This window comes from Oenanthe melanoleuca, chromosome 1, assembly GCF_029582105.1.
Source record: "Oenanthe melanoleuca isolate GR-GAL-2019-014 chromosome 1, OMel1.0, whole genome shotgun sequence".
NCBI lineage: Eukaryota > Metazoa > Chordata > Aves > Passeriformes > Muscicapidae > Oenanthe > Oenanthe melanoleuca.
Window position 1 is genome coordinate 63,195,089 of NC_079333.1, and position 27,814 is coordinate 63,222,902.

The following is a 27,814-nucleotide window of genomic DNA, read 5'->3' on the forward strand; positions in this document are numbered from 1 at the left end:
TATCTGAGACATCAAAACCTGAATACAGCCTGAGCTTTCAACAGAGGAAAGAAATTACCTTAAGAATTGTTTTGTCACACAATTCCTGAGTGCACAGGAACCACTGTTTTCTTCCCCTTGAATGAAGTATTAATCTAGTAGAATCTTCTGAGACACTTTTCAAAATAAACGGGCTGATTGACAAAAAATCACCTTTCTCTTCTCAAATACTTGCACTGAATATTGTTTGGATGTTGAAAATTATTTATGGTTTGAGCGGTTGTTTTCTTTTCTTTATAGTGTGGCACTTACAAAAATAATGCACTGTTGTAATGTGGTAAGTTATTGGTTATCAAATCGCCCAAGTTACATCCTTCTTTTATTCCCATATTCATTAATAATATACATTATTAAGCAAGGGTACAGGAAAGTTCTGTCATTCTTTGCACTGTGTTAAGGAGATTTTCTCACCATCTGAAGTTCCAGTTTAAGTGACATTACAGAGTCAGTATTCTAATGAAAGAATTACATTTATATTTCTGTATACTGGATTGATGCATCACAGCATACATATTAAGGATTAAATTTACTGTGACTTCATAAAAGTGACTTCACCCTTTTTAGTAGAGATATTGCTTATCTAAGATCATACTCTTGATTTTATGGTTCCTAGCAAGGTAATCTAGTAATCTGAAGCAACCACAAATGGAAATTATTGGAATATGCAGCTGACTCCAACTCAAGTCTCGAATTCTGTATTTCCTCTATAAAGGCCAGAAACATTCTTTTTAAAAAGCATATGTGGAAAGAAATGCTACTCCATTAACTTCCCTCTTAGTAAGGGCAACTGGATTGTTCAAGTTGTATATGTATATGTGTATATATATGTATCTTAGTGCTTGTGACAGCAAACAGCACAATGAATATAGAGAAAAGGAAATTTCATAAAAGCATCTGTGCATTTAAAACACTCCTCACGACTTATTCTACTTCCCCTAGGTCAATCTAAATCTCAGTTCCTGCAAACAAAAATGGGTAGTGTTGACAAAACCTTAATTCTCAACAAAACTTGTCAGTACATTGTCAGACTATCTGCCATGGATTTTGATAAGTTAAAATGACCCAGTGACATTATTAATTTTGTCTTGACTAGTTGCAGCTTTCCTTTCCCCAGCTTACTCAACCCTAGCATGCTATTGTTTTCTTAGCTAGAAACTAATATATCATTAATTGATGACCAACATCATCATGTAATAACAGTAAGATTCTCCTCAAAGACTTTTCTTCCTAAATGTCAGGTCACATCTCTAATACTAGTAGCAGTATCAGTTTATTCTTTGCTGACAGCTTGAACACAGTATCTCATTGCAATTAAGATTGGACTGAAATAAGATGATTTAAGAGTCACATGTAGAACATTCATAATTTAAAAGCACTTCAGAAAAGCAAAAGTGCAGGTTCCTGTGCACATACACACTGTGGAATGAGAATAACTCCTGAAAGCTACTATATAAATACTTTACCAAAGTAGCCTTGTAACTTCTCAACAGCCATGAATTAACACACAACAGCAAACAAACTAACTTGTATTATGTTAAATAAGTTGGCAATGCCAACTTCTCTCTCCCTTCCCTCCCATTTTCTCTCTTTCCTTCTTTCCAACAACACAGCTTCCTTCCCCACTTTCCATCCCTCTCTGCCTTTGCAATTGCTGTCTCAGGCACAGAGCAACCAACCAACACATCTGCATTTTGAAGGAATAGGTCTTCTCACATGGAATGAGGTTTTCAAACTGAGCAGTTTGAATGCATGGAAACTCAGACCACCAGCTCAGGTTGTCATAAGCCAAAAGCTCTTGGAACTAGCTCCAGGAGCAACAACCTATGGACTGGTTTCTGTTTGCAACAAAGTTCATCAGCACCTGAATTGTTACAAAATGTGCTCAACTTCACACCACTAAACAGTTCTGACTCTGATTTCCAAACAGCAAGGAAAATGTTAAGCAATTCTCACATGATATGGAATCAAGTTTGAATAATCTAGTTTGTAATCCTGAACTTGAAGCAGAACAACTTTCCTTTTCAAAAACCTTCTCCCACTTAAGACTACTTTAAGATAACTCTAATATATTGCACAGGACAACAGTAGTAACAACAGTATAGTTCCCTGTGCACAACTGATAGTGGATTCATTACAATTCTGATAACATGCTACTGTGCCTTGTACAATTCATGCAGGCAATGTTCCTAGAGCTGTAAGTCATAAGGCCGACTCACAGAGGCTGGCTCTCCTTGAAAAACTACATTCACAGAACCATAGAATTTGCTGAGTTAGAAGGGACCCATTAGGATCATTGAATCCAACTCTTGGCCCTGCACAGGACAGCCCAAGAGCCTGGGAATAAATGAATATAGTACTTAGTTAAGTTTTTTCCCTTGAGTTGTAGTCTTCTAATGCTTCTCAAATGAAATAATGCTTCCTTGCAGACTTTTCCTGAAAATACTAGTTACTTAAGTAAATTCTGAAGTTTACCTGCACCATATATCATATAACAAAAACACCTGGGCAACTTCACATAATTTCTGGAAATTCCCTTCATATTTAAGTCCTTGCATGAAATTTGCAAAACTCCACAGCAGATTGTTCTTAACCAGGAGACAATCATATTAAATAATGACATTTGACACTGCCTTCCCCCCAAAACCCCAAAATGAATGGAAAATATGAAGCTGCAGTCTTTTTCCTGTACTTTAGAGAATCCCCAAATATACGATAATGAAATCATGTACCATAACTTTGGAATGTATAGCACTGGTAGCTAATCAAGTATGAAATCAAGAAAAAAAAAAAGCATTCACCCTTCATTGAGCACATCATGCACGGACATAAGTAGTCTAACTCTACAGGAAAGGAGCTGGGCACTTCCATAACACTCAGGAACCACACATCACCATGATGTGCAGAACTACAACCAGCAACACGATGGAACTGAGCCTTGTACCAGGACTTGCTATGTTCACCCTAAGAACTACCATGTTCCTATTCTGCTACAACATCAACACCATTCAGCTAAGGGAATGAAGTGTTTGCAAGTCTGAGATGTAACTCCAAATTCAACAGCTCGGGTTCATTTCTAGTGACAGTGTTTAACAAAGTAATACTCTGTATTTCATGTTTAAAATGACAGTGTGTTGTTTACTCTACAAAAGGTTCGTTTGGAACAAATTAGAGATTAAATGATTTGGAATCAAATTATTTTGGCTGAACATTCTCACTAAAAAGCAGGAGTGGGTGGAAAACCAACAGGTTTATTTTATTAATAATGGTAAACACAGGATTATGATTATCTCGATGTTTTTCTATTGAAATACTCTGCCTGAAATCTGAACAACAATAAAATCTTGGTTTAAGCCAAAATGGAGAAGTTTACAATTTGAATAATTTAAGAAACAAACAGCATATTCTGCAATATATATTTTTTCTTTTTTTTTTTTTCTTTTTTTTTTCATTTACAATTAATAAATGTTGGGATTCAGAAAGCTATAGAAACACTTCCATTACTAGGTTCTAATGTAGTCACTGATAACTTCATCACATACCTGCCTTTAAGAATAAGCTTTTAATTGCTTTCTTTTATATCAAGAGTTTAGTGTTTTGTTTGTTTTTAATTTTATTTCAATTTGCATGTTACTTGTTTTACAGAAAACTGTTATGATAACAGACTGTTAATTAAATATTGTTCAGCAAAGTGGGGAGCTTTTTCTCCCAAGGTGTTTAATATACTTCTATTATTTGAAACAAGAAACTTGAACTGGGGAGAGGGTTGCTTCCAAAGTTGGAAACTTTTTTTAATGATCATGTTAAATGTACCGTGAAAAGCTGCCTATATATGAAAATTATCACATATCATTAAAGGCTAATATAATATCTTCTAGTAGTTCATCTTCAGAGAATATGATCAATAAACTGGGATCCTACATAACTGCTACAGGAATAGCATTCCTATGGGAAAATTCAGAAATCAGTATGAGTACAAACTTAGCTTTTAGAAGGTAAAATTATTCTGTGATCCAGGAAGAATCAAAAAAGTTTTATCTCAGATTTTCCACCAACAGATAATAAATCTTTGTATATCACAACCTAACACTGAGTACTCACAGTAGGCAAGTAGAAGAGAGGATTCACTAGCTTATAACTAAAGCTTAAAACTTAAATAACTTCACTAAGTTTCTTTTGGAGTACCTTGAGCACATCAATGAGTATCCTTGCTGCTTAAATATTTAATCCCAGAGTCTCTTTTGAAGTGAACCAACTTGTTGCCTTTATATCAAAAAAATGGGAGCATTTCTGGAAACAGCTCAATCTAGGGATGGCTCTCAACAGGCAGTGGGTGAACCTGCATAGGTGTGACTGACATACAGTTTTCCAACAAAATCTTTTAAGCTTTGAATATATTAGAGTCATATGATACAATGCTGCAAAATGTACAAGTTCTTCTTGATTCAAAGTTCTTAATAAAAAAAGTTCCACTTCTGCAAGTAATTATTGGTTTGTAAAAGATTTTATGACTGACTGAAAAATATAAGGGACTCACTAGAACTTAAAACTAGTGAGCTTCCAGAAGTAGTTTTCAGTGATAAATCCTCTTGTGATAAAGCAGAATGTAGCTAGCCAAAATTATGACTGTTTTCAGGAGATGACAGGTAGCCTGAATTACACCATAATTATTATTTTTAAAACTATGAAAAAATACATTTACAGAGTAGAGTCAGTTTATTTTCCCACTGATACATCAACTAGTGAACATGACAGAAGCTTTCACATTAGTTATAATGACTACTTCCTTAATGAAGTGCAAAAATGTTTTGTGTAATTTGACTCAGTCTCTTGAATTAGGTTACAGTTTGTCACTCTGAAAGCAGGACTTTGTTGCTTATTCTTACAGTAAGTTAGTTCAACCCCAACAGATAAACAGCTTATCATCCTGTAACATAAATCAAAGCGAATGTTAACAAAAGTTACTTAAAACTAATAACCAAAATACTGTGTTAACATGGAATGTATTTTAAAATAAGAAAGCAATAGCACTCAGTTTTATTAGTGTGTATCTTTTTAGCCAACACAGGATCTCAAAAGGTACCCACTGCATAAAATAAATAACTGAATAATAGATTTGCTTCTCCAAATAACCATGCAGCTCCATTTTATAGTTTCTAGTCCCTGGAATAGTCACAGAAATCAACTCTATACTTTTCAGTAAGTTAAATATATCCTTAAGACTTTACAGTATTTAGATAGTCAGGAGGAAATACTTGTAGCTACAGATTTTATTTCTTGGCAATATGATGTGGATAGAGTAACAATGATAATTATATTTTAACCATTCTTTCAGTCTGCCTAATACAACATCAATAACTATGAGCCAGAGAAAATGAAATTATTTAATTATGTGATTAATCTTTCTTTAAACACCAAATAATTTCATCATCTACTTTAGCAAAAACATTACCACACTTTATCAATCACTGCATCTGTGAACCATGTTTGCCCTCCAAGCTGAAATAATCTATACAAAACCTTTCAACTCTCTCCTTACTCTAACTCCTCATAAATATGTTTCGTTGTGCAAAGAATTTTATACAAGATGAAAATTGAATATACTTATATTGATTCAGGCCCACAGCAAAAGAGAAAATAAGGATGAGATTAGAAATTACATCTTCAGATTACCACTAAAGATAAGAAAAAGAATGGTTTAATAGAGGAGAGCAGTTATAATTCGTACAAATGAAACATTTTAGAAGAAGCTTAATATCCTTTCACTGGAACAGTCTGGATTCAGATGCGGAATAGTTATATAGAAGTACCTATCATATAGCAAACCTGTTCAAAAAATAATGATATTAATAATAGCAACAATAATTACTCAGATTAATTTAATGTAAAAGTAATGAAATAAACGTGCTTTGAAATTACTTTTTAAATTGACAAAGATATATCTATAAATATATATCAATATATGAAGAGGCATTCTTATCCTGCCCTATGTCAGCAATTTCCAAAAGCACTTTATATTCTCATTTTATCTTTGAAAGATGCAGTTCCTGAAATAAGCACAAGAGATTACTCATTTCGTCACCTATGGATTTCAGACTCAGTAGGCCAAGTTGCAAAAGAATTAAGCAAGGAGTTTTAAAAGGACCTTCAAAACCTAAAATACTGAAGAATAATTATGAAAATAATTAGAAAAGTGAAGAAAATTTCTTTTCAAAGTTTGTATGAAAAGTAATGAAAATATAATTTTATATATAAGTACTCCAGACATGAAAGTACAGACCACAACATATATCATACACCCAGGATGTACAGCACTTCTTTTTTGATTGATCATCACTACAATCATCTACTATTTCAATTTTAGACAACTTTTGAAGCACATTAGCCAAGAAAAGATCTTCAGTACAGAGATACAGCAGATCAAAGTTAACTGTGATGAGCCACACAGTTTTGGAAGGATTTCAAGGTGCTATCTAAATAAGCCGGAAACGTCAGTACAATTGTTTGAGCCTACACCAAATACCTTCTTCTAACTGCATGATTTGTAACATAGGTAGATTTTAATTCTCTGGACAATTTCTGAAGCTCTTCATTTCCTGTTATTACACATTTATCATTTTGTGACACTATCAAAAGTCCTACGTATTTATTTCCATAAATATAAGATTATCTTTTGTGAAGCAACCAGTCTTCTATAAATTTGGGAGCATTCTGTAAATTGACCTTAATGAAAGACAGTGGATAAATCAGCAACTGTGGGTAATATTGAGTTGTAATAAAATGCACAGAGTATCAAATGGGGGTGATACTTACTTCTTCAATTCATAGTTCATTAAAAAAATGTGGAATATTAAATCTTTTTTCTCTTTTATTTTCCTTCTGTATATCATTCCTCCAGCTCAGGCCCTAAATACTTCCATAAAGCAAGTTCATTCTAAGTGATGATGCAATGTTCTCTGCATGTTTTTTCAGAGTTTGAATCAGTTACATAAAACATTTTCAAGGGTTCCTTAACTTGGCCTCCTACAAAAATATACAGTCCTGGAACATCACGAGAAATCTCAGCATATAGTTTAATATCAGTATTATTTGCACACACAAACAATGCATGCAGAACCAGCCACTTTATAAATCAAGATTTCCACCTTTAAATCTCTATTTCTGTATTATGCAACACATTTAAAAAAACAAAAAAAAAAAGGAAAATTTTCAAGTAAAAATCATGCATTAAATAGTAGCATTGTGTGTCCTAGATATACCTAGTAATTGCAGATCTCTATACTTAAAGAGCATTAAATAACACATAATTATTTGTGTGATCACTTATACTTTTTTGTAGGCAGGAAGGAAACTCAGTTATTACACTCAGATTATTAAATCAATCAAAAAGTTTAAAAAGAAGAAGTTATTACAAAGAAAAAAAAATAACAGAGAAGGAAGGGGTAGGAAGCACTTAATAATATGATTATTTTATTTTTTCTGCTTAGAGCTGGATACTAACAGGATACACACTTCACAAACTTATCAAATGAAGAATCATCTTTTAGAATTCCTGACATATCAAGAGAGACAGAGACCTGGGACTGTTCAGCCTGGAAAAGACATGGGGCCATCTTTCTAATGTGTATGAAAACCTAGTAAGGACAGAAGTGGAACCAGACTTCTCAAATGTGGCCCAACAAACACAAATTGAAAAGTAAAAAAATAATTCCAGTATGATTTTGATAGCAGTGAAACATTGGAACAAGTTGCAAAGAGATAGCGTGGTGTCTCTAGCCTGAAAGATTCTAAGAGAATCTCAGGTGTACCCAGCCCTGAACAACCTGCTCTGAGTGATCTTACTTTGACCAGCAGAGGCTGGACTAGGTGACCTCCAGTGGTGCCTGAGAACCTCAACTAGTCGGTTCTTTTCTACATTTACAGTCAAAATATGGCGTAAAATTTTACAATTGTTGTAGTTGTATCAACTAATGTGGCAGCACATAACAATGGCACCTACATCATCAAACATAGTTATCACAGTCTTTTCTTTGTAGAGCCCTAGTAGTTTTGGTACTTATTTACAACCCAGACCCACAAATTTTCATTGTTTTGAACTCATAAGATGAGATTGTAAGTCTGTTTTTATACTTGCCTATCTATAAAATGCTGGAATGATGGTCATGCAGTGCTGCTGTCATGATGCTCTTTATCTTTGCTGAACCTTTGCATACCTCATGGAACACTAGACCCCAGAGTTCACTTCTATCAGAGTTATTGTTTGCACTTTTTGTGCTGTTTGAGACTCAACACCACCACAATGGGAAAAAAATCATACCACTCTTTCTGTTGTGGTAAGCCATGTAATGTGAAACCAGTTCAAATGTAATAGCAATTGCATTTAAACCTTTCTTCTTTTGCAAGAGACTCACAAAGCATTACCACCCGAAAAGGACTTGATGAATGATAATCTTACATATGCCTATTTTCTTTAATTTTGAAATATTTTCTTTTTTTTTTTTTTTTTTTTTTAAATCATCATTTTAGAAAGATCTGCATCTGGTTTTGTGGGCTGATACTCTAAGAAATTGGATCTCTGGTTTTAGTACCATATATTTTTATTGTTAGCTTGTGATGACCAGCTTTAAAGGACAAGAGAGAAACTGGATACTTTAGGGCATTAGTTGTGGTTTTAAACTGCTTTCTTAAAATAAAAAATCAAGAGGCGATCTGCTCTTAGATATTAACTGTAACACAAAACCCCAAACGATACTGTTGACAAGGTTTCTTTTCCTGTCTCCCTCCTTTTGGCCTGGTTATTTGTCTCTGACTTCTTTCATCTCCTTTCTACTTTTCACATGCGTTCTTTTCTTTGATATTTTCCTGCCTTACTTCCCCCAAATAATTTCCCTTTGCTTCTTCAATTTTTGATCTCTCCCTCCTGAACGTGAATAAAAACTTCCCATAATAAAATAAAAAGTTCCATTCTCTTCTCACATTGAGCCCATCTACTATTCTCATGTTGCATTCACTCTGCTCGATCTCTATTTTCTATACAAGATTTTATCCCGTGAATTCTATTGTATAAAGTATTTTAATCCAAATTTGTTTTGTTATTTTTTTTTTTTTTATTCCTGGTCACACCTTCTCAAACTACCATTGTAAATTCCACTTGCCTGACGTTTTCCCATACTCCCCCACACTCTCAGTCTTGTTTCTCCTTCCTTCTCCTTATTTTATACCTCTCTCCTACCAATCTTTGTTGTCTGACCTCCCTTCATTTTGTCACTCCTCTTCATCTTTAAGAAACTTTAAATTTCAAATAAAATATTTCTAGCTATGTGTCTATCTCACCATGTAAAGCATCTGTTGAGCCTAAGACCAAAGTACAGGCCCCCTTTTGTCCACTGAGCTAAGCTTTCTTCACTTTCCTCCTTCCTCCAGACAAGATATTTATAACCAATATCATTCTGGTATTTGTTGTTTCCTGAACTGAGCATTTCTTTTGAGAATGTTAGTCATCTGTGACCAAAAACCATGCCAAGAATCATGCTCATACTTAGAGAGACATGATCATGGGCATGTACTCAAACATCCACCTATCTATCCGGTCCACAAGATCAAGTAATCCTCCTCTCTATTTGATCTGTCCTGTTAATCATCCTTCCTTTGCCTTAGAGAAAATCAGTGTTAAGAGACTGAGCCATGCAAACAAGCGGGAAATAACTAAGCAAGAAGTAGAAGCTCAGGTGAACTTTGCTGAAACAAGTCCCAGAATTTAACTGGCCTGTAACATGAAGAGAGAGAATGTGGCACCACCAGCAGCCTGACTATTGGGTGATTCCATCTTTGGGTGACTGTTCATCTCCACCCTGCAATACAGCTTTTCTTAATTTAACTGTGTCTGAGAGCACTGCTAGGAGATGGTACAGTAACTTTCACATGAAAATAGTAGTATGAGAAACAGATTGTTACAGGGCTTTATATTAGTGTAAGGCCTCGGGAGACATATCAAAAATAGAATTTCAGGATGAAAAATTAAGAAAGACACGTGTGCAGCATAGAGTTATTTTAACTAACTTGGTTTCTTCAGGCAACTATATTCATGATGACACTATCTAATGAAGCAAAGCAGCAAAAAAAGGAGAAGATATCTGATCTATTAAAATGAATAGGGAGATTATTGTCTAATGACAGGTAATTCACGCTATGAAAAGTTTTTGTTTATAAAAAAAAAAAAAGAAAAAACAAAAAGGGGGAAAAATCATAAAGGAAAGTTATTTGTTCAATTCCTTTGAAGTACTAAGTTGCCACAATTTCCATTACATACAACATGTTTGTGTACCAATAATCTGACATTAGGGAAACTATTGTGAACTATTTGTCTTTCCTAGACTGTTAATTTATTAACAAGTAGATGGATATAAGCCATGAATTCAAACGATTGCCCGTGTGAAGGTGGTTCTAGCAATCCTACCTGTTGGCGGGATGATTCCAGGAGACATTAGGCCTGGGACTGAATGTGGCATGATATGAGAATTCTCTGGGGAGGTGACACTTTGAGTCCTCTTAGGAGGCCTTCCAGGTCTAGAACTGAAACAAACAAACAAAAAAATTTTTACAATTAAGCTGTTGTCTTACACATCATTTCAAAGTTGTTTCAAGTGGTAACATGGACTGTAAATAAATTTGTTTCAAGGACGGTTGCTTTTGCAGTTAGATGTAATAGACTTCCATCACTAATTAGATTACATGCTGAATTCATTTTCCTCATTGAAGATCAGCCGCTCTTGATGCATAATTCATAGCCTGCACCTCGTTACCTGCTTCTTCATATTAATATCTATACACAGTTTGAATTGCCTCGTTTGCATATGCTAAAGTTCTGCATGCAGCCTTCAGCACGAAAATTATGCACTAACTTGTAATAATTATTACAGTCAGCCTGCTATTGATTTATGAGACTTTTAAAAACCAAATATGTGTAGTACTTGTAATGAATGATATTTTAAGGTTCTTCAGGAAATTAAAAGGCAATGGCTGCCTAAGGAAATGTTCTGCTTGTTTGATTTAATACTACAGTTAGCTGGGAGGTGGAATGAAAGAGTGATTCAGACCTATAGCACATTTTTCGATGATATGTTTTATTACTTTGCACTGCTAGCCTGATATCTAGATGATAAATGACAATACATATCTAATGTGTGAAAAGGTCTTGCAATTTCTTTATTTTTTGTCATTTAAAAGATAAGTCAAGTTATCATTTAACCCTTCTTCTATTTAAAGTGAAAATCTCACTAAGACACCTTACTTTAAATATACTACTTTATGTCAGAAAGGACTCGGAATCATTTGTACAGTATTGTTGAGAAAATCACAGCTGTTTACATGTGTCCAGTATGGAAAAATGAAGAGCTTCAGGTTTTAGCTCTCCTTGTCTGTTAAATGGTCACATACACAACTTTCCATCTCCTGGACTACCTAAGTAGCATACAAATTAGAGAGAGATGACAATGAAAATACTTATTGCTCACTTACATACAAATATGTACCTGCTCATACAATATATATCCAAAGGCTTGTATTCCTATGTACAGATGATAGCATGGTACCACTGCAACATCCTGTAACTGCTCGTTTAGGAGAATTGTGGAATAACCTCACAGAATAATGTGATGTGCTGCTCTAAAACTGCAGTGTTAACCTATCATCTGCCAAGCATTTGAAGTTCTTCATTTGTTTCAGAACAAGAAAGAAAAGAAAGGTGGGCATGAAAGGTTTTGCTCCTTAGCATATTAACAAAACTCTAATCAGGGATAATGGCATTTCTAGCTATGGTATGACTGCAGAATGACGCAGATAATAAAATACTCTGTTTTCTCTTCATATTAGTTTCCATTGTGTTTGGAAATACTTTTTTTTTCTTTTTTTCGGCATCTTCTACAACCTAACTTTAATAAACCAAAAACAATCAAAGTACAGAGCATTTTCTTGAAGTTTAATGACTCAAGGCATTGAGTCATTAACCTTAACTGATCATTAATTCCCAACTTAATGTCCTGATCTGAGGTCATTATTAAAATTATAAGCTTGGTAATTTCTTTGATTGGTTTGGGATTTTTGATTTTCTTTAATACAAACAAAATTGTCATATGTCCAAAACAACAAGAAAAACAGTTGTAGAAAAAGAACATTGTCTTATTCCAGCTCACTAAACCAAATTAAGTGTCTGCGGATTTTCTTTGGTATTTCCTTTGTGATTCACAATAAAAATAAACATACCATGAATACACATAAAACTGAACAAAACATTATAGACAAAAATGATCTGATTTAAATGGAGTGTCTCTAATATATTCACCCACCAAAAAATGCCACTGTGTAGGAAAACTTTAATGGTTTCATTTAAGTGTCTATGATGAAGTACTCAAATCACTATTGTGATATGACTATTGAAGGGTCTGACAACAGCATAACAGAACACAATGTGCAATGTACCAATGACTTCTAGGTCTTTATAAAAAGCAAGTTCACACCTGCAAAGACTCTCTTTGATGTTAACTACCAAGTATAGCCATGGTGAAGCCTGAATGTTTTTGTCTTTGATTTTGAGGAATAAAACCACCCCACTTCAAAGCCTAAGGGAATACAGTCATGGACAAAATCTCTAAACAAAGGTCAGCAGCAAATTATAGGTGAATGATACTGAAATACCCAAGGCAGAACTCTTCCTTTGGTCACCTTCAACAATCAAATTTCTTGTGCTATGTATACAAAAGGGGGGGATCACACTCAAAGCCATAAACAAATCCAGCAACCCAACTCCATGATTTATCCCAAAGTTTACCAAGTGAATGTTTTCATAAAGCCCTGATCTTTCTAATATTTCACCCAGTAAATGGTTGGGCACTGGAAGAGGCTCCCCAGGGAAGTGGTGACAGCTCCAAGGCTGGCAGTTCAAGGGGTGTTTGGACAATGCTCTCAGGCACATGGTGTGACTTGGGGATGGTCCTGTGCAGGGCTGGGAGCTAGTGATCCTTATGGAGCCCTACCAATTCAGATTATTCTGTGATTCTATTTAAATGAAATTTCTGAGAAGGAAACCTATTTAATCCTGACTTTTTTTTTTTTAGAATTTTTTTTTAGTTTATTTTGGTTCCAATCTACTATTCAAAAGCCTTTACCTATTTAAGAAATGTGAGTTGTTTTCTTGTAACAAGGCAGGAAAACACTTTAAGGCAAATTAAGAATTATTTAAGGCCTAGAAGATCTGATTTAGAGGCAGGCAGACTGTGCAATACACAATTAAAATTAATACATCTAATCGTCCATTGTCTTTAATAACTGAGTAGCAATACCTGACTTAAATTGTTAGTTGTCATTTGTTAAGCATTTGTTTCATTAACCATGCTACTAAATTGAAATACTACCATTTTGTAAGATTTGTTTTCAAACAATAAGAACTGCAAGAATTTTGTATGAATCATTACCAAAGTTGTGGGGAAAATGGTATGAAAAAATTACTTTAAAAAATAATCACTGACTAGAATTGCAAACTCGCATGTTGTTTTGTAGTTCATTATCGTTTTTATAGCTATATGATAAACTCTTAAAAAAAACATCAAAAGCATAGCAAATTAGTTTAACTACCATAAACAGGATGATAAAAATAGCTTAATAAATCATTTTGTTGGTATTTTTCATAAACTTTAGTATAGTAAAGACCTACTTATTTCTAGATTAGGGCACGTTCATTTTCATTCCAAGATAAGAAACCTTCAAAATACTCATATTTTGATTTTGATGTTGTATCAAAATGAGTAGATTTTTCCTCAGTATAAAAAAACTCCATAATTTAAATAGGTACGAGTTGATTTATTATGTGAAAGATACATTTAAATGCCAGAGCAATGTAATCTTTTCTTCTAGTTGATGACATTGAGATACAAAAAACACCATTTAAAAGCTATTTTTACTCAAATTTAGATTTTGTATATAAGCTTTTATAGACATATAAAAAGGCATTGTAAGATTTTGTCTTTTATCTGAATACAATTATTGGAAGAACTACACTATTTTTTCTGAAAGCACAATTGACTTCTTACAGAAATGCTAATTATCTCAATGGATAAACTACTCAAAGATGACCCATTTTGATTTTGAAGCTGCCTAAAGTCTGGATCTCTTAGAACTAAGATAAACATTCTGAAATGCCAAAATCCCAAAAGCCAAAGTGAATACCTTGTGAATACCTAAGGTTATGGTACAGATAAGCCAAGGAGTTTTTTGGGACTCCACAAGAAGACACTGGAAGAAACAGTGCTACATCTGGAAGTCACAGCTGATCTTCCTGTCTACTGTTTCGTTCTTCGAAGAGCAAATCGCAGAAAGCAGGAATTAGAAAATATCAACAAAGATTCAAGAAAGCCACAAGATTAACTGTTTTAAAAACCTGTGGAGAAGTCTATAGGGAAGTTTAGAGTTCCTTGCTTACCCATTAGAAAATATATCCAACAGATTGTCACTCTGCTTATAGAAATATGAATAAGATATTTTCTGATCTAAACAACTTAAATTTTTATATGTGAGATAACATATGGTTGAAGAAGAAAATGAAAGCTTTCTACAGGACTATTTATTACTAGCTTAGTAGTCAAGTTTCTGAAGTAAAGCACCTAAATGTATTTATTCCCATGAAAATCCATCAGCCTTCTATAAGCTTGTATCACTTTGTGATAAAATTATCAGACTTATCTCAAGTCTTAAAAGACATTCCCATGGACAACTGATCTTTATTTTTGTAGAAATTATCATGGTTTACAGTTACAATATGCCATTATGTGAATGAAGAACTCAAGGTGCAGATTAGTGAATCTTGAAAGTCTCAAATATTTTCCTCACTACCATCAGCTAATCAGATAACCAGAACACTTTCCAGAATGACTGAAAATAAATGCATCAATTTTTGGCCAGATTTGTATTTCATCCCTTCAATTTCATAAATACACCAAGAAATACTATGGCTGTAGCATTTTCATCTTTGAAGAAAAAGGGTGTATTTGTCTACTGTGCTGTGATTAGCATGAGAAGCAATTGAGACTACATTTAAGGCTGATAATATGGTTATTTTTTGGTCTTTTGATCAACATATATTAGTCTTATATCCTTCTTGTCTTACCAAAACTAGAAAACAACAGATGGCTCAATTAAAGAATAAGAAGTAGGAAGAATCTGTGTTCCTTATCAGTTAAAATGTTGTGCTTTGATAATATTGTTAAAGTTTTACATAATTTCAGTTGTATTTATCAAGTGTGAGCTTGCTCCTAGAAATGTTTTGATAGTGCTAAATAATTAAAAGCAGACATAATCAACAGAAAACATGATCCTGTACAATCACATAGAATGAGACAACATTATGGGCTTATCTGCTTGGCTTTAAAAGTAACCAGGCTGCATTCAGCTCCTATTGCTATCTGCCAGAAGACACTAGATATTAAAATATAAGGGTCCCATCCTTGAAAGCATTAAGTATGTAGACCTCCTACAGATTTCTTTTAGGACATTTGAGTACCAAGGGAAGTTTGACTCCAAAACAGCTGAAACTCTTCATGAGTAGTATATAATTCTCAGAGCACATCACTAGCATTTTAGAGATGACTAATTGCATGGCAAAACTTGTGCTAGGAAACTAAGAGTGCTCAAAAATGTTGAGATAATTCTGTGATTTATCTATCTCATGTCCTGATTTTGAGGAACAACTGTGCAATATTATAATTTGATTAATAAAGTTTTACTCCTTAAAATTATTTTTATTAAATACATTAAGCACCCCAAAAGAAAAACACAATTCTGACCAGTAGTAGGAACATAAACTGCCTTTCCTGCCAAAATGAATTAATTTCCTGCCAATTAATTAATTGTTTTCTACATTTAAAGATTTTTTTTTATCTTCTCTGTGAGCAAGTTTAGTGCACAGAAATATTGTCCTCATCTGTAGCTGGGCACACATGATGCAGTGAAGTTACCATTGGCCAGGCAGTTTTATAATCAGTAATACTGGGGAGTGGCAGGAAAAGTTACACTCCAGAAGTGATAGGTAGCAAATCTGTAACAAGGATTTGGTGTATTTATTTAATGTATTTTTTAAAGTCTCAGAACTGCCTAAAGCAGCTTAAAATATCAACACCAATTTTAGCTTCATCAGCATTTATGTATCTCATTTAGGTACATTTTGAAAATCTACGCTTTATTTCTCATCTCTTCCATCTCCCCTTAGTACTTCAAAGCCTGACACAGAACTTTTGACCTCAAGGAAGCTGGCTGAATGAAATTTAGGTGATCAGCCACTGGAAGTAGTAATTATGTGCTTGCCATAAAATGGACACTGCAAAAGGGCTGAAGATGTCACTTGCTGACTTAATGCAAAGACAGGGATGCCCTGTGACAACCTGTAACCACAGGCAGTGGACTCTTCCCACATGTAACTTCTGGGTTTTGGGACAGCTTCTGTGCTGCTCTCATCATACGTGCAGCCTTCACACTCGCAAGACTTGAGCCAAGGGCGTGTCAGTACTGAAAAATAAGGTCTAGGAAGACTGACTAAACCTTTTGTGTAACTTAATTCCTTTGCTTGGAAAACACTTGCCAAGGTAACCTTCATAAATATTTCTAATGCACTGAACTAGCATTTTAAAGGCAAAAAAATGACAAAGTACATCGATCCAAACCTTATATTTTACTATTTTAGGTTTTCCCCTTCTGCTCCCTCTCAAGAACAAAGTGAAAAACCGCAATTCTAAGGTAAAGCATACATTTATTTTGGCAGTTAGTTAAACAACGATCAGAAGTCACACCATGTCCTTTTTACTTGCAGCAGTCTTGTAAAACAATAAAACTCTCAGTGCAATTACCTTAAATTTATTTTTCTTCTCACAGTTAAACTGAAAATGTTCTCACGCAATAATTAGTGCTGAACTCATGATATATTAGGAGTTACTGAGACAGCAAACAATGCTGATAAAAATAAATACAAAGATCTGTTTCAAAATCTTCATAAAGAAGTGCATGAATGATCTTCAAAGGAATTAGACTGTGCTACAGGAGCGAGCCGTGGAGAAATCATGCTGATGAAATATTACTGCACTTCAGAAACAGAACACTTTACTGCTATTTTTGAAACAAAATGGCCAAAAAGTGGATATTGGGTCAGCAATGCAATACCAATTTATCAGTGGAAGAAAAATACATGGAAAAAAATCTATTTCACTTCATACCCCATTCCAAAGTCATTTACCAGTAATACAGGAGCACAAGTAAGTCTTTGGATGCTACTCTTTCGCTGGGGTAAAGAAGACCTTGCTGAATTATTTCTTTTCCTAACAGAACTGTCATGTAAACAGCATGTCATTTCCATCCTCCTGAATACTGCAGCCCAAATCACTCTGCTTTTCAGCAAGATTAGTAATATTCTTTATACAAGAGCATAAGATACAAGGTAAAAGAGTGCAAGAATATATAAAATATGTATTAACAGCAACACCTGCCAGTTCTCCCTTGATGGTTGAAGTCCTACTACAAACACAATGAAAGAATGTAAGAAAAAGATTCTCTGTGACTGATATTATGTCTTGGATATATGAATGATCTAAAGAGCAAGAAATGAAATAAAACCAGTTAGAAATCTGAGTGTTAGTGGAGTAAATTACAGTGCCAGATTTAAATACAGCTGTGATTGTACATAAGCTCAAAATATTACTGACATATGCTTGTTCTCTTAATGAAATTGAGATCTGTAAATCATCTATTGGAAAGGGAAAAATAGATAAGAAATGAAGCTAATTCTGTTGGGTGGCAGAATTATGATGTAGAAAGTAAATTAAGTCAAAAAGCTCACTGCTTCATCTAATTAGCTGAAACACTAGATCTTCCTGAAAGTTCTTAAAATATAAAAGTATGTTGGCTCTCATGATTATGTAATAACTGAAACACAAGATTCTGATGATGACAGTCATACAAGCTAGAGTTGAAAATAAGCCTGAATGAACAATGAAATGCAATTATTAAAGAGAACTCATGCATAGATTCAAACCATACTGATTTTTTAATTATTATTATATAAACTTTGCTTCAGAAACTGTACTCAGAAATCACAGCACTGGTGAACCTGAATAAAGTTATTTAAGAATACTGGCAATATGAAGAAACCAACAATAAAACAATAACAAGAAAACTTTGAAAAAATGTATTTATTTTCTCTATTTACACTGATGTCTTTTCAGAATAATTCTGCAACTACCAAAAAACAATTTTTTTAAAATTGTGGAAAAAATAGTGATATAAAGTGCATGCTTCCCACAAAATGCTCTTTCTGTCAAGTTATAACAGATGCCTTTCCCATTTCACTCAACCTTACAGCACAAACCCCACCCAAAATTTAAATATGCAAGCTACATGATTCCTTCTAACAGTGTTATTCACCCACATGAAACCCCAAACTATAACAGATGCAAAGCCTATTTTTTCCTCAACTGTTTTCGTCTTTTCTTAGGCTTTTAATTCTAAAAACATCCCCTCAAAACATCATCTACTATATATATAATAAAAATGTCAAGCATGGAGTTAATAGGCCAGAAAGGCAGGCTTGATCCACAATGACACAAATCTAAAAAAATTTTAAGCTTTCTTTTTTTTAAAAAAGTTTTCACTTCAAGTTGTTGAGATGATTCCTAATGTAAAGCAAGCCTAACTCCTGTGGTTATGTCTGTTAGAGTATGCATATGGCCTGAAACAATGATTTAAATGTATGAACTTTAGTTGGAATGAACAGTCCTGCTTCAAGGCTTGTTTTCCAACCATCTGTATTCATCTCTGCATATAACTTGCACATGTAATTACAAATTTGTGAACATAAATCAGATAATTGCATGTACAAATAACCAATTAGACTCAAAGCAGAAATAGGCCATATAACAGCATATTCCTCTTTTGAACACATATGTAACCATACATAAGTAACTATCTTTATTTAAGAAATTTTTCTTTAACTTGTTCAGAAAAATATAATCTGATTTGTTTTCCACCAGGACATACTGGGGAGCAGCTGCCATTTTGAGAATCACTTCAAAAGCAAGAGGAGAAAGACTACAAGAAAAAACATCTACATAAGGTGCAAGCCCACCATTGCTCCAGGGGTCACAGAGCTAGTGTTCATTACCATCTGTATTAAATATAAGATACATAAACATCTCAATGATGATTTAACTGAAAAAAAAAAAAAGAAAAAAGACAAAAAAAGAAAAGCACAAATACTATACAATTCAAGGTACTTTGTGAAAATATTCTGGTTCTTCTGGCAGTTCCTTAATTATTATGCTATTTTTATTCATAACAGTTGATAATGAAGTTCCATCATATCAGTGTATCCACTGTAATATCTGAATGCACTCATCAGTTAATTGGCCACAATTCTTTGCATGAAATGCTGAAACAAGTGAACTGTCACCTCTTTAATGAAGCTGCCTATATCTTAAACCCTTTGCCCTTTAAAAAACTCTTTATACTCAAAATGAAAAATTTTATACTAGTTTCTGCCAGAGACTATGGTTAATGTTCACTGCCCTTTAGTCACCTTATTTTTAATTCTGAAAACCCACACTCATTAACCGTACACTTCCAAGGAATTGCTGGAACTGCCTAAATAAAAGCTTGAAAGTGACTTTTATTGTACATTTGAGAGTAACAGTAGTGATATGAAATACTGAAAAGACTCTCTCCAAGTCTGTACAGCTGTAACTGCTCAGCTGGAGTAACACAGATTGATGGTAACCATGCAGTATCCACTAAAAGCAAGGATTTAAACCTTTAAATAAAGTGATCTGTATTTGCATATATTTATAAATATAGAATAAGTATTAATCTTCTGATGAGTAGTGAGCATTAAAAATTACAAGTTTCTTTGAGCAGATGACACCTGGGGTCAGAATGAGTATGTCTACTCTTGGAGTGCACTTCTATTTGATATCAATAAGAAAGTCCTAAACTAGAAGCTAAAGAACATGCACAACATCTCTGCCACTCCAGGTTGTTTGGGACAGTAATGAGCTCTCAGTACAGCCATGGGTTTGTGCAACACCCAGCACAATGCTCATCACTGAAAACCCATGCAGACCAAGAGACAAGGCAGGGATTACCCTTGTAGATGAACTTTAATTAGCAAATACTTGTGTGTACTCTAGATTTTTTTTTTTTTTTTTTTTTTTTTTACTTCAGAAACAGAACAAAATAAGAACTCATAGGGAAAAACTAAATTACAGTACACTTCAAAAAACCTGATCTGTGTACACAGTCCCCAAAATCTGTCTGTGAAATCAAGATGCCTGGTATGTTACAGAATTCCACACTTGCAAGTCTAGATGTAGACTTGCTTGGCCATTATAATCTGTTATGGAATATTGTAAAATAAATTTGTATTTATTTTCCTTGAGCAAGGCAATGAACAGAAACAATCAGCCTTCCATTTCCTCACAGAGCAGCATCTATAAACATATGAACAGTAACACAGTTTTCCCTCCAAAGCAATAGTACTATAATAATTTGAACAATAAAGAATACCAGTCCAAGACTCCTAAGTCCTAAAAAAAATATAAAAAAACAGACAGTATTATAGGTCCAAATGGAAATATTACAGTGATTCAACCAAAGACATTTTGATTTGTTATCCTTTCAATATTTCTCATTCAGCGCATTTCTATCCAGCTACAGAGGATTGAATCTGGTGATACCTTAAAATATGTCACCCTAACCCTTAGTCAGTGTTTGAAGGTAAATTATTTGCAGGCCTGAAATGCAGCCAGCTGCCCAAGCTGTCCCTTAACTACCTTACGTAAAGTCCGTCCTATCAGAAATAACAGCCTGCTACTGATGTGTTATCCTAAGGAAACACTGAAAGGTTAATCAGTCATTTCTAAAAAGTAGTACAAGGAGTATGTTTTTAGATAACAGAGCTGACAAAAGTACCTACTTCTGATAAGATTTTCAAAAATTATTATTATGATTATTTATATTTCATTGTAATTCTGGTAATCCCATTATGAATCTTCTTCATACAATAGAATTACACAGGAAGATATCAAAGGATCTATTTTATAGAAAACCTTAAATCAATTATTGAGAAGTTTATTTTAATATGGATTTACTCTGTGACTGAAAAAGTTACACATGCTCTACTAGTCCCTTTAACTCCAATCTTCAAAGTCCAATGAAGACATTAGACTTTGAAATTCAGTCAAATTACTGTTGATTTGTGTCTAGAAAGATGTGTTCCCCAAAAACATCTGACTTTAGCCAGAATAAAATAAAATGACCAAATTAATCAAGTTATTAGAATGCTTACAAATGCGTTCTCAACAATTCATTCTCAATAAGAAACCTCCAGTCCGATTCATCCTTCCTTTTAAGAACTCACATATTCAGCAGCATGGGACACATACCACAGAATTTCATACAAGGAAATTTTAGACAGGAATGCAACTTCCAGGATGGGCAAAATGTCACCAAGACTTGCAGCACACTGTCCTAGGGTATACTATATCTGGCCAGGAAGCACATCCATATGATATCTGATTGACATACACTGTGCCTGGCACATCTCCACACAGAACATGTGCACAGAGCTCTCTTTTGGCTCTGGCCATATAGCTCATAGCACTAAAAGAACAAATCCTGACTGAATATTAAGGTGATAATGAAATACAAATTAATCACAATAACTGCAAACAGATTTTCTATCTATGCCCAAAGTCAAGTAAGACAAGAGTTAAAGTAGGTGCTAATTCACAATTACATTTTGATTTGACATATTTCCTACTTTTCTCAAAGATTTACCTCAGTTTTTATTCTATTTTCTTACCAACAAAACCCTACTCTTCTATCACTCTGTCTTGCTCTGACATAAAAAAGCTATGGAAATGTTGTTACATGCAAGTTAAGGGATCAGGAAGGAAAAGTCATCCAAATCATCAAATATACCAACACAAAGGGGATTTTTCCTCCTGATTTTGTCCTGGCTTATGTTCTCTGAATGTTAGACATGGTGATCAAATTGTCATGGATCAAACTAAGAGGTACATTTTCATGAGTGCTAGAGTTTACTCCAAGATAATTTTTTTTTTTTTGTTTGAGACTTTGTTTTAGCTTTTTTTGTTTCAAGCTTCAATCCAGTAAAAGATGATACTAAAGAAAGACCTACTTGACCAAACCATACACTCTCTATGCTATTCATAAGTACTTCTGGCAGAACTAGGTTTATGTGGTAATGGATCAGGTTCTTAAGAAAAAAAAAGATGCTGAAAACTGTACCTTTTACAGATCAAGAATCAAATATTGTCCAGAAATGTGCTTGTTTATATGATGAAAGTCAGAGTGATGTTTCCATGACTTCATAGCTCCCCAAGACAAAAGCACTCCCAAGCTTTAACTAAGCAGTGTGATCAAACATTTTTTTCTAAAATTTATCAATATTTGAAGAAGAGAGTATAGCAATAAAATAGCAAATTAGAAGAATTTTGTATCAATCAATTTTCCTTCTCAAATTTTCTTGAAATGGATAACAGATACATTCTGCTTTAATTGAACTACATAAAGTGGCAAAGTATATGTTTGCAATGTTGCTTTCTAATTTTATTTCTCAGTATATCTTCATTATACTACCTTTTAAAGAGATAAAAATGTTGAAGTTTTTAAGCAATATGTGGAACAGTAAAGCAGTCATTTACTCCCATTTATCAATTTATTTAACAATTTAAGAGAAAAAAAAAGACAAGGCATGCTTTGGACTCCTGTGAGTAGGAGATGTAGTCCTTGCAAGAGTGCTCTCTCACACAGTACCTCCACATGAGATATGTTTGCTTGCATGAGTGTATATGTATATCACACATACATTTGTATATAAGCCATACAGTGCAGCACACTCTGCATGCACAGGAGTCTCCAGGCTGATCATACCAGGGCAACAGGTGTTCTCTTCCCAAAGCATCTTAAATCAAAGGGGGAATCAATCTAGATTTAGGTTTAGCTCTCTTTGGAAAGTACTGACTGTCACCTTGTCTCCCACTGGGCTGCAAGACTATGCACTACTCAACTGGACTAGAGAAACACTCAGTATGCAAACAGATCAACTCCAGCTTCCCTGACTCTTTCACTAAGAACTAAATGGTGGAAGATGAGGTTTTTTCTCCATTTTCTCACCATAACAGAAACACACTCTTCAAGACTGATCATTATAGGATCTTCATACTAGGAATTACAGACCTGTCTGTCTGAGGAGGTTTAGACTGGATATTTGAACAGATTTCTTCATCAGAAGGGTTATCAAGCTTTAGAAGAGGGTGCCCTGAGAAGCTGAGTCACCATTCCCAGATATATATAAAAGGCATGTAGCTGGGATGCTTAGGGAAATGGTTTAGTGATGGACTTGGCAGGGTTTGGTTAATGGCTCCAATCTAAATGATTCTATGGTTCTGTATGCAAACACATATTCACAGATGTGTGTGCCTATCTGTGCAATATGCATACACACAGACTACAACCCCTGCAGGTGATTAGCAGAGCAGCACAACATTAACAAAGTCATTTAAGAAAGGAAAGGAGCAACATAATCAAATGAAAAACCAGATGTGATTTGCTAATGGATACCAAACCTAGAAGTGTAGTCAAGGATAAACAAAGAGTTTACCTAGTATTCCTTGCACTCTTTAACTTTTTCTAACTTTTACATGTGCCAAACAAATATTTTCCCTTTTTTCTTCCTTTCCATATCAGGATTGTTAAGGCTCAAATATCAACTCAGTCAATCACAATTTTATAGTGAGATGAATCTTTCAAATGACCACAGACCTCTCTTGCAAACTTCTTTGGGTAGACAGACCATGAGAGCTGTGCCTTACACTGTCTTGGAAGATTAATGACTCATACTAAGTCAACAATATTATCTGTATGTTCCCCAAAGACCTTAAATTAAAATACACATTCATCCTGGCCCAGCTTAGCATATGTGAAATTTGTTTTTCTTAATGAGATCACAGTTAATAATAATAGAAGCAGGCAACTCTGGAAAATAACAAATATAAACTCACCCCTGAAAGCTGATTTCCAGAACTACCATTCTATTGCATATCATTATCTCTGACTTGTGTTACAGTCAAATCTAAAAGTGGCTTCACTTATCCAAAAAGTGTTTTATGATAATTATACATAAAAGCCTTTATAAACAAAAACATATTGTTAAATACTGTGCTGTATCACAACCTTCAGAGTTCAGTCAAATTTCATGCAAATCTTTCCATTAAGAGAAATGCTTGCAAAACCTTTTGCTTTGCAGAATTTCTTAATATTGGTACAAATACCAAGTTTTGTTCAATATTACACCCATTACATTATTTACCTCTTTGTATGAAGTACTCAGTGCTGTAAAATAAGCTTTTTTTACCGGGTCTCATGTATAACATACTAACGCTGTGCTAAGCCCTTCATTCTTTCTTTTTCCATTATATACATAATAAACATATTTACTTTAAGATTTGAACCCTCTCATAATGGTGCCTCAGAAGTGGTTTACAACTGTGTCACAAATGTTACACACATATGATGATACTTAAGTTCATGCTTTTTCATAAAAATGTTTCTTCATTTTATAATCACAATAAAATCTTCAATACACGGGTTCTATTTTAGAGAAAAAGCAAACATACTTATTTCAACAGGCTTACTGTGAGTTAATTAAAGTGAAAATTATGTAAACAGAAGTCAGTATTATAAAGCCGCTATGAAGTTTTAATATTTCTATTGACCTAGTAACAAATTTAAATGCTAACAGTTTGGGAGATCAAATTAAATGAATACAAACACTTTGTTTAATGACATCAGCAGTCAATGCAGAACATCTGTGTTTTACTTTAGAAGTGATCAGAAAATATTCTTTTGTTTACATTACAGATAATCAGGAGGTTTATATTTCTGTGTTCAATTTAAGAGGAAAAAAAGATCATACTACCTTCAGGGCCCAAGGAAGCAATAAGTTACAAATGCAGGATTTCTCCTTTTTTTTCTGTTTTGTAACCATGGTAAAACAATAGAAATGAACTTTCCCTGAACCTTTCTCCTTTAATGGCCTGGGTCCATGTTGACCCAGCAAGCTGGAACCTGATACTATCAACCTGACTGCTGCTAAAGCAATCAGATTCAGCAGAAACTATACACAGTGCATTATAATACTAATTTCAGCATCCCACAAAGCCAGTGCAGAGGCAAGCTATTAAAGTATTATATTCTATTGTTTAAAAGTGAGATTAATTCAATAGCTTAAATGCACCCAAAAACACTGAACTAAATGGCAGACTGTACAACCATATTGTTTTTCTTTTATAATACTGTACCAAAGTGAAATTGCAGATAAGGTTCTCCCTTCCCCTCTCCCTTCAAGAAAAAAAAGCACTACTGGATGAATTATTAGTAAACAGATTATTTGAGCCATTACAGGTTCATATGATCCTGCATTTGAATGAGGCATGTAATTAAATTATCAGGACTTTGTTCTAAATGCTTGAAAGAAGGAGAGCATGATAACCACATTTTAAAAAGGTAGAATAAAAGAAGAAACTTTTTTTTTCTCCTTATAGAGGACTACAGGCAACTAATGTATGAAGGCATAATTGATTAATTCCACTAATTAAGATATTTGTTATTCCTGAAATTGTAGCTTGATAAATAATGTATTAGATGTGGCACCATTTCCCATCAGTTCTGAAAAGACTGTGATGATGTTTCAAATATATACGGTTATTTTTTGAAGGCTGAATAGCTCACTTCTAGGCCTCTGTGTCCAGGCAAAAAGCAAGCAAAATATATTCTGAAGTTGTGAGCAAGTTAATCTTTAAATAGTAAACAGTGTATTACAACATATTCTAGTCATTTTATAAAAATATTCACTTACTGACTTTTGTTTTTTCAAAAGTTTTAAGGGGAAATATTTTTCAACTAGCTCAACTCTTGCAATAGTATATACTCCATGGAAGTCAGTCAATTATGATATTTCCCTGAAGAGTGAGACACATTCCAAGATCTATTCATGCCCTTCTCTTTTAAGTATAAATCACTTTGGGGAAGTGTTTGAGGCTGCAGTGGTTATTATATAGAGACCCTAGTCACCTAACTATGAAGTGGCTTTAACCTTTAACACAGCTACTGCAGAAAGAGGAACAGTCACTAACTCATATGCAATCATCGTAACTATGGACTACTTCTGCAGAATGCAGAAACACACAGACAGAAAGACTTTTTCAATTGAAGCACAGCCATGCAACTTCACTCTATTACAAAGAAAAATAATCATCATGCTCTAGGCAGGTCAGGATAATAATGTTGAGACTGAAGAAGAGACTGAGAGATCTACTAAACTACAAAGAAAAGGGGAAAAAAGTAATATTACCAACACCATTCATCTGAGTGAAGGATTTCTGGCTGTACTCTACAGATTTGGCTTAGTTTACAATAAAACATTATTTAAGCACAGATTAGCACTCAACTTTTTGCCTTCTAGATTAATTCCCTTATCATGACACAGATTCATGTTCATTTTTTTTCTCTTGTCCAAGAAATATTTCATTCCGTTTCATGCACGTGAACAGCTTCAACAGAGATGAGGAGTGTCTATTTGTGATATTAGTCTTCTTGCTGACCAGCCTGTTGCATTTTCTCAGACAGAAAATTTTACTGCTACCCAGTAGGTCCATCAATATCATTTTGACCACTAAGCCATGGCAATGGGAGAAAAAAGGGTCTCTGCTTCCACTGAAAGGGTTGTCAAGAATCAGAATGCCCAGGGAAGTGGTTGAGGTGTGTAAAAGGCTTTAGAGGTGATGCCTAGAGACACAATTTAGTGGTGGACTTGGCAGCGTTGGGTTTAAAACTGGACTTGATGACCTCAAGGGTCTTTTCTAACATGAATAATTCTAAGATTCTCTGATCTTCATATCTTGTCTCTTTCTGTAACCCTGTTTTCAAAGGTGGTGTCCACTCCACTTAGACTGCTACACTCTCATCATGTACCAAATCCTTCATAATAATGATATGTAGGAACTTCACTTCATTTGGGTTGCAAACAAGTGTGTGACTAGACTATGACTAGAAGAAAAATGCAATCTCTAGCTCAAAAGGGTTTTATATTTGCTAAAACTTGTTTAAGGATGAGAGCCTGTTAAAACTTATGCTGGAATCTCATCACTGAAAATGCTTGAGTCAAATTAGCCTTTAATCTTTTTGCATCTCTACTCTGCATGTGCATATGAATTTTCAAATAATAAAGTGTAACAGGAGCCTTGGTGTATTGCACAAAGTGCAACATATGCTACCCAAATCTGGTAGTTTATAGCTGCAATGTAAATGTTGAATATTAGTCTCTTGAGCATATATGTGTACCAGCAATACCTTCTATTAGGATCCTGTTTGCCTGGACATGTCAAGCACTGGCCCTTCAGAACAGCTTCTGGTCTAATGAATTTGCAAGACACATAACACTCAATGTTGTTAACATAAATATGAATGATTATGTTAGAAAAACCCACAGATTTTAAATAGAAAACAAAGATGTTTTATGGGGCAGGAAGGAGGGAGAAGAGGTGCTTTGTGCAATGCTGCCCATGACTACTGAATTGGAAGATGTCTTCTCACCACAGTTTTCCAGACTTCCTCTATTATAACCCTCCTCCTCCAAGCATGTGGGTTTTCTTATTCAGCTTCCTTTCTT

The 27,814-nt window shown here is 34.3% G+C and overlaps 1 protein-coding gene across 4 annotated transcripts in view; it reads right to left on the reverse strand.

The window, feature by feature from the left end:
- The window catches only part of DACH1 (dachshund family transcription factor 1), a 349,840-nt gene that overhangs the window by 193,001 nt on the left and 129,025 nt on the right, over window positions 1-27,814 (reverse strand). For all 4 annotated transcript variants that reach the window (XM_056489604.1, XM_056489586.1, XM_056489614.1 and 1 more), the window contains exon 2: window positions 10,493-10,608. In XM_056489604.1, coding sequence (XP_056345579.1) covers window positions 10,493-10,608 — 116 coding nt within the window. The remainder of the gene's footprint in view (window positions 1-10,492; window positions 10,609-27,814) is intronic.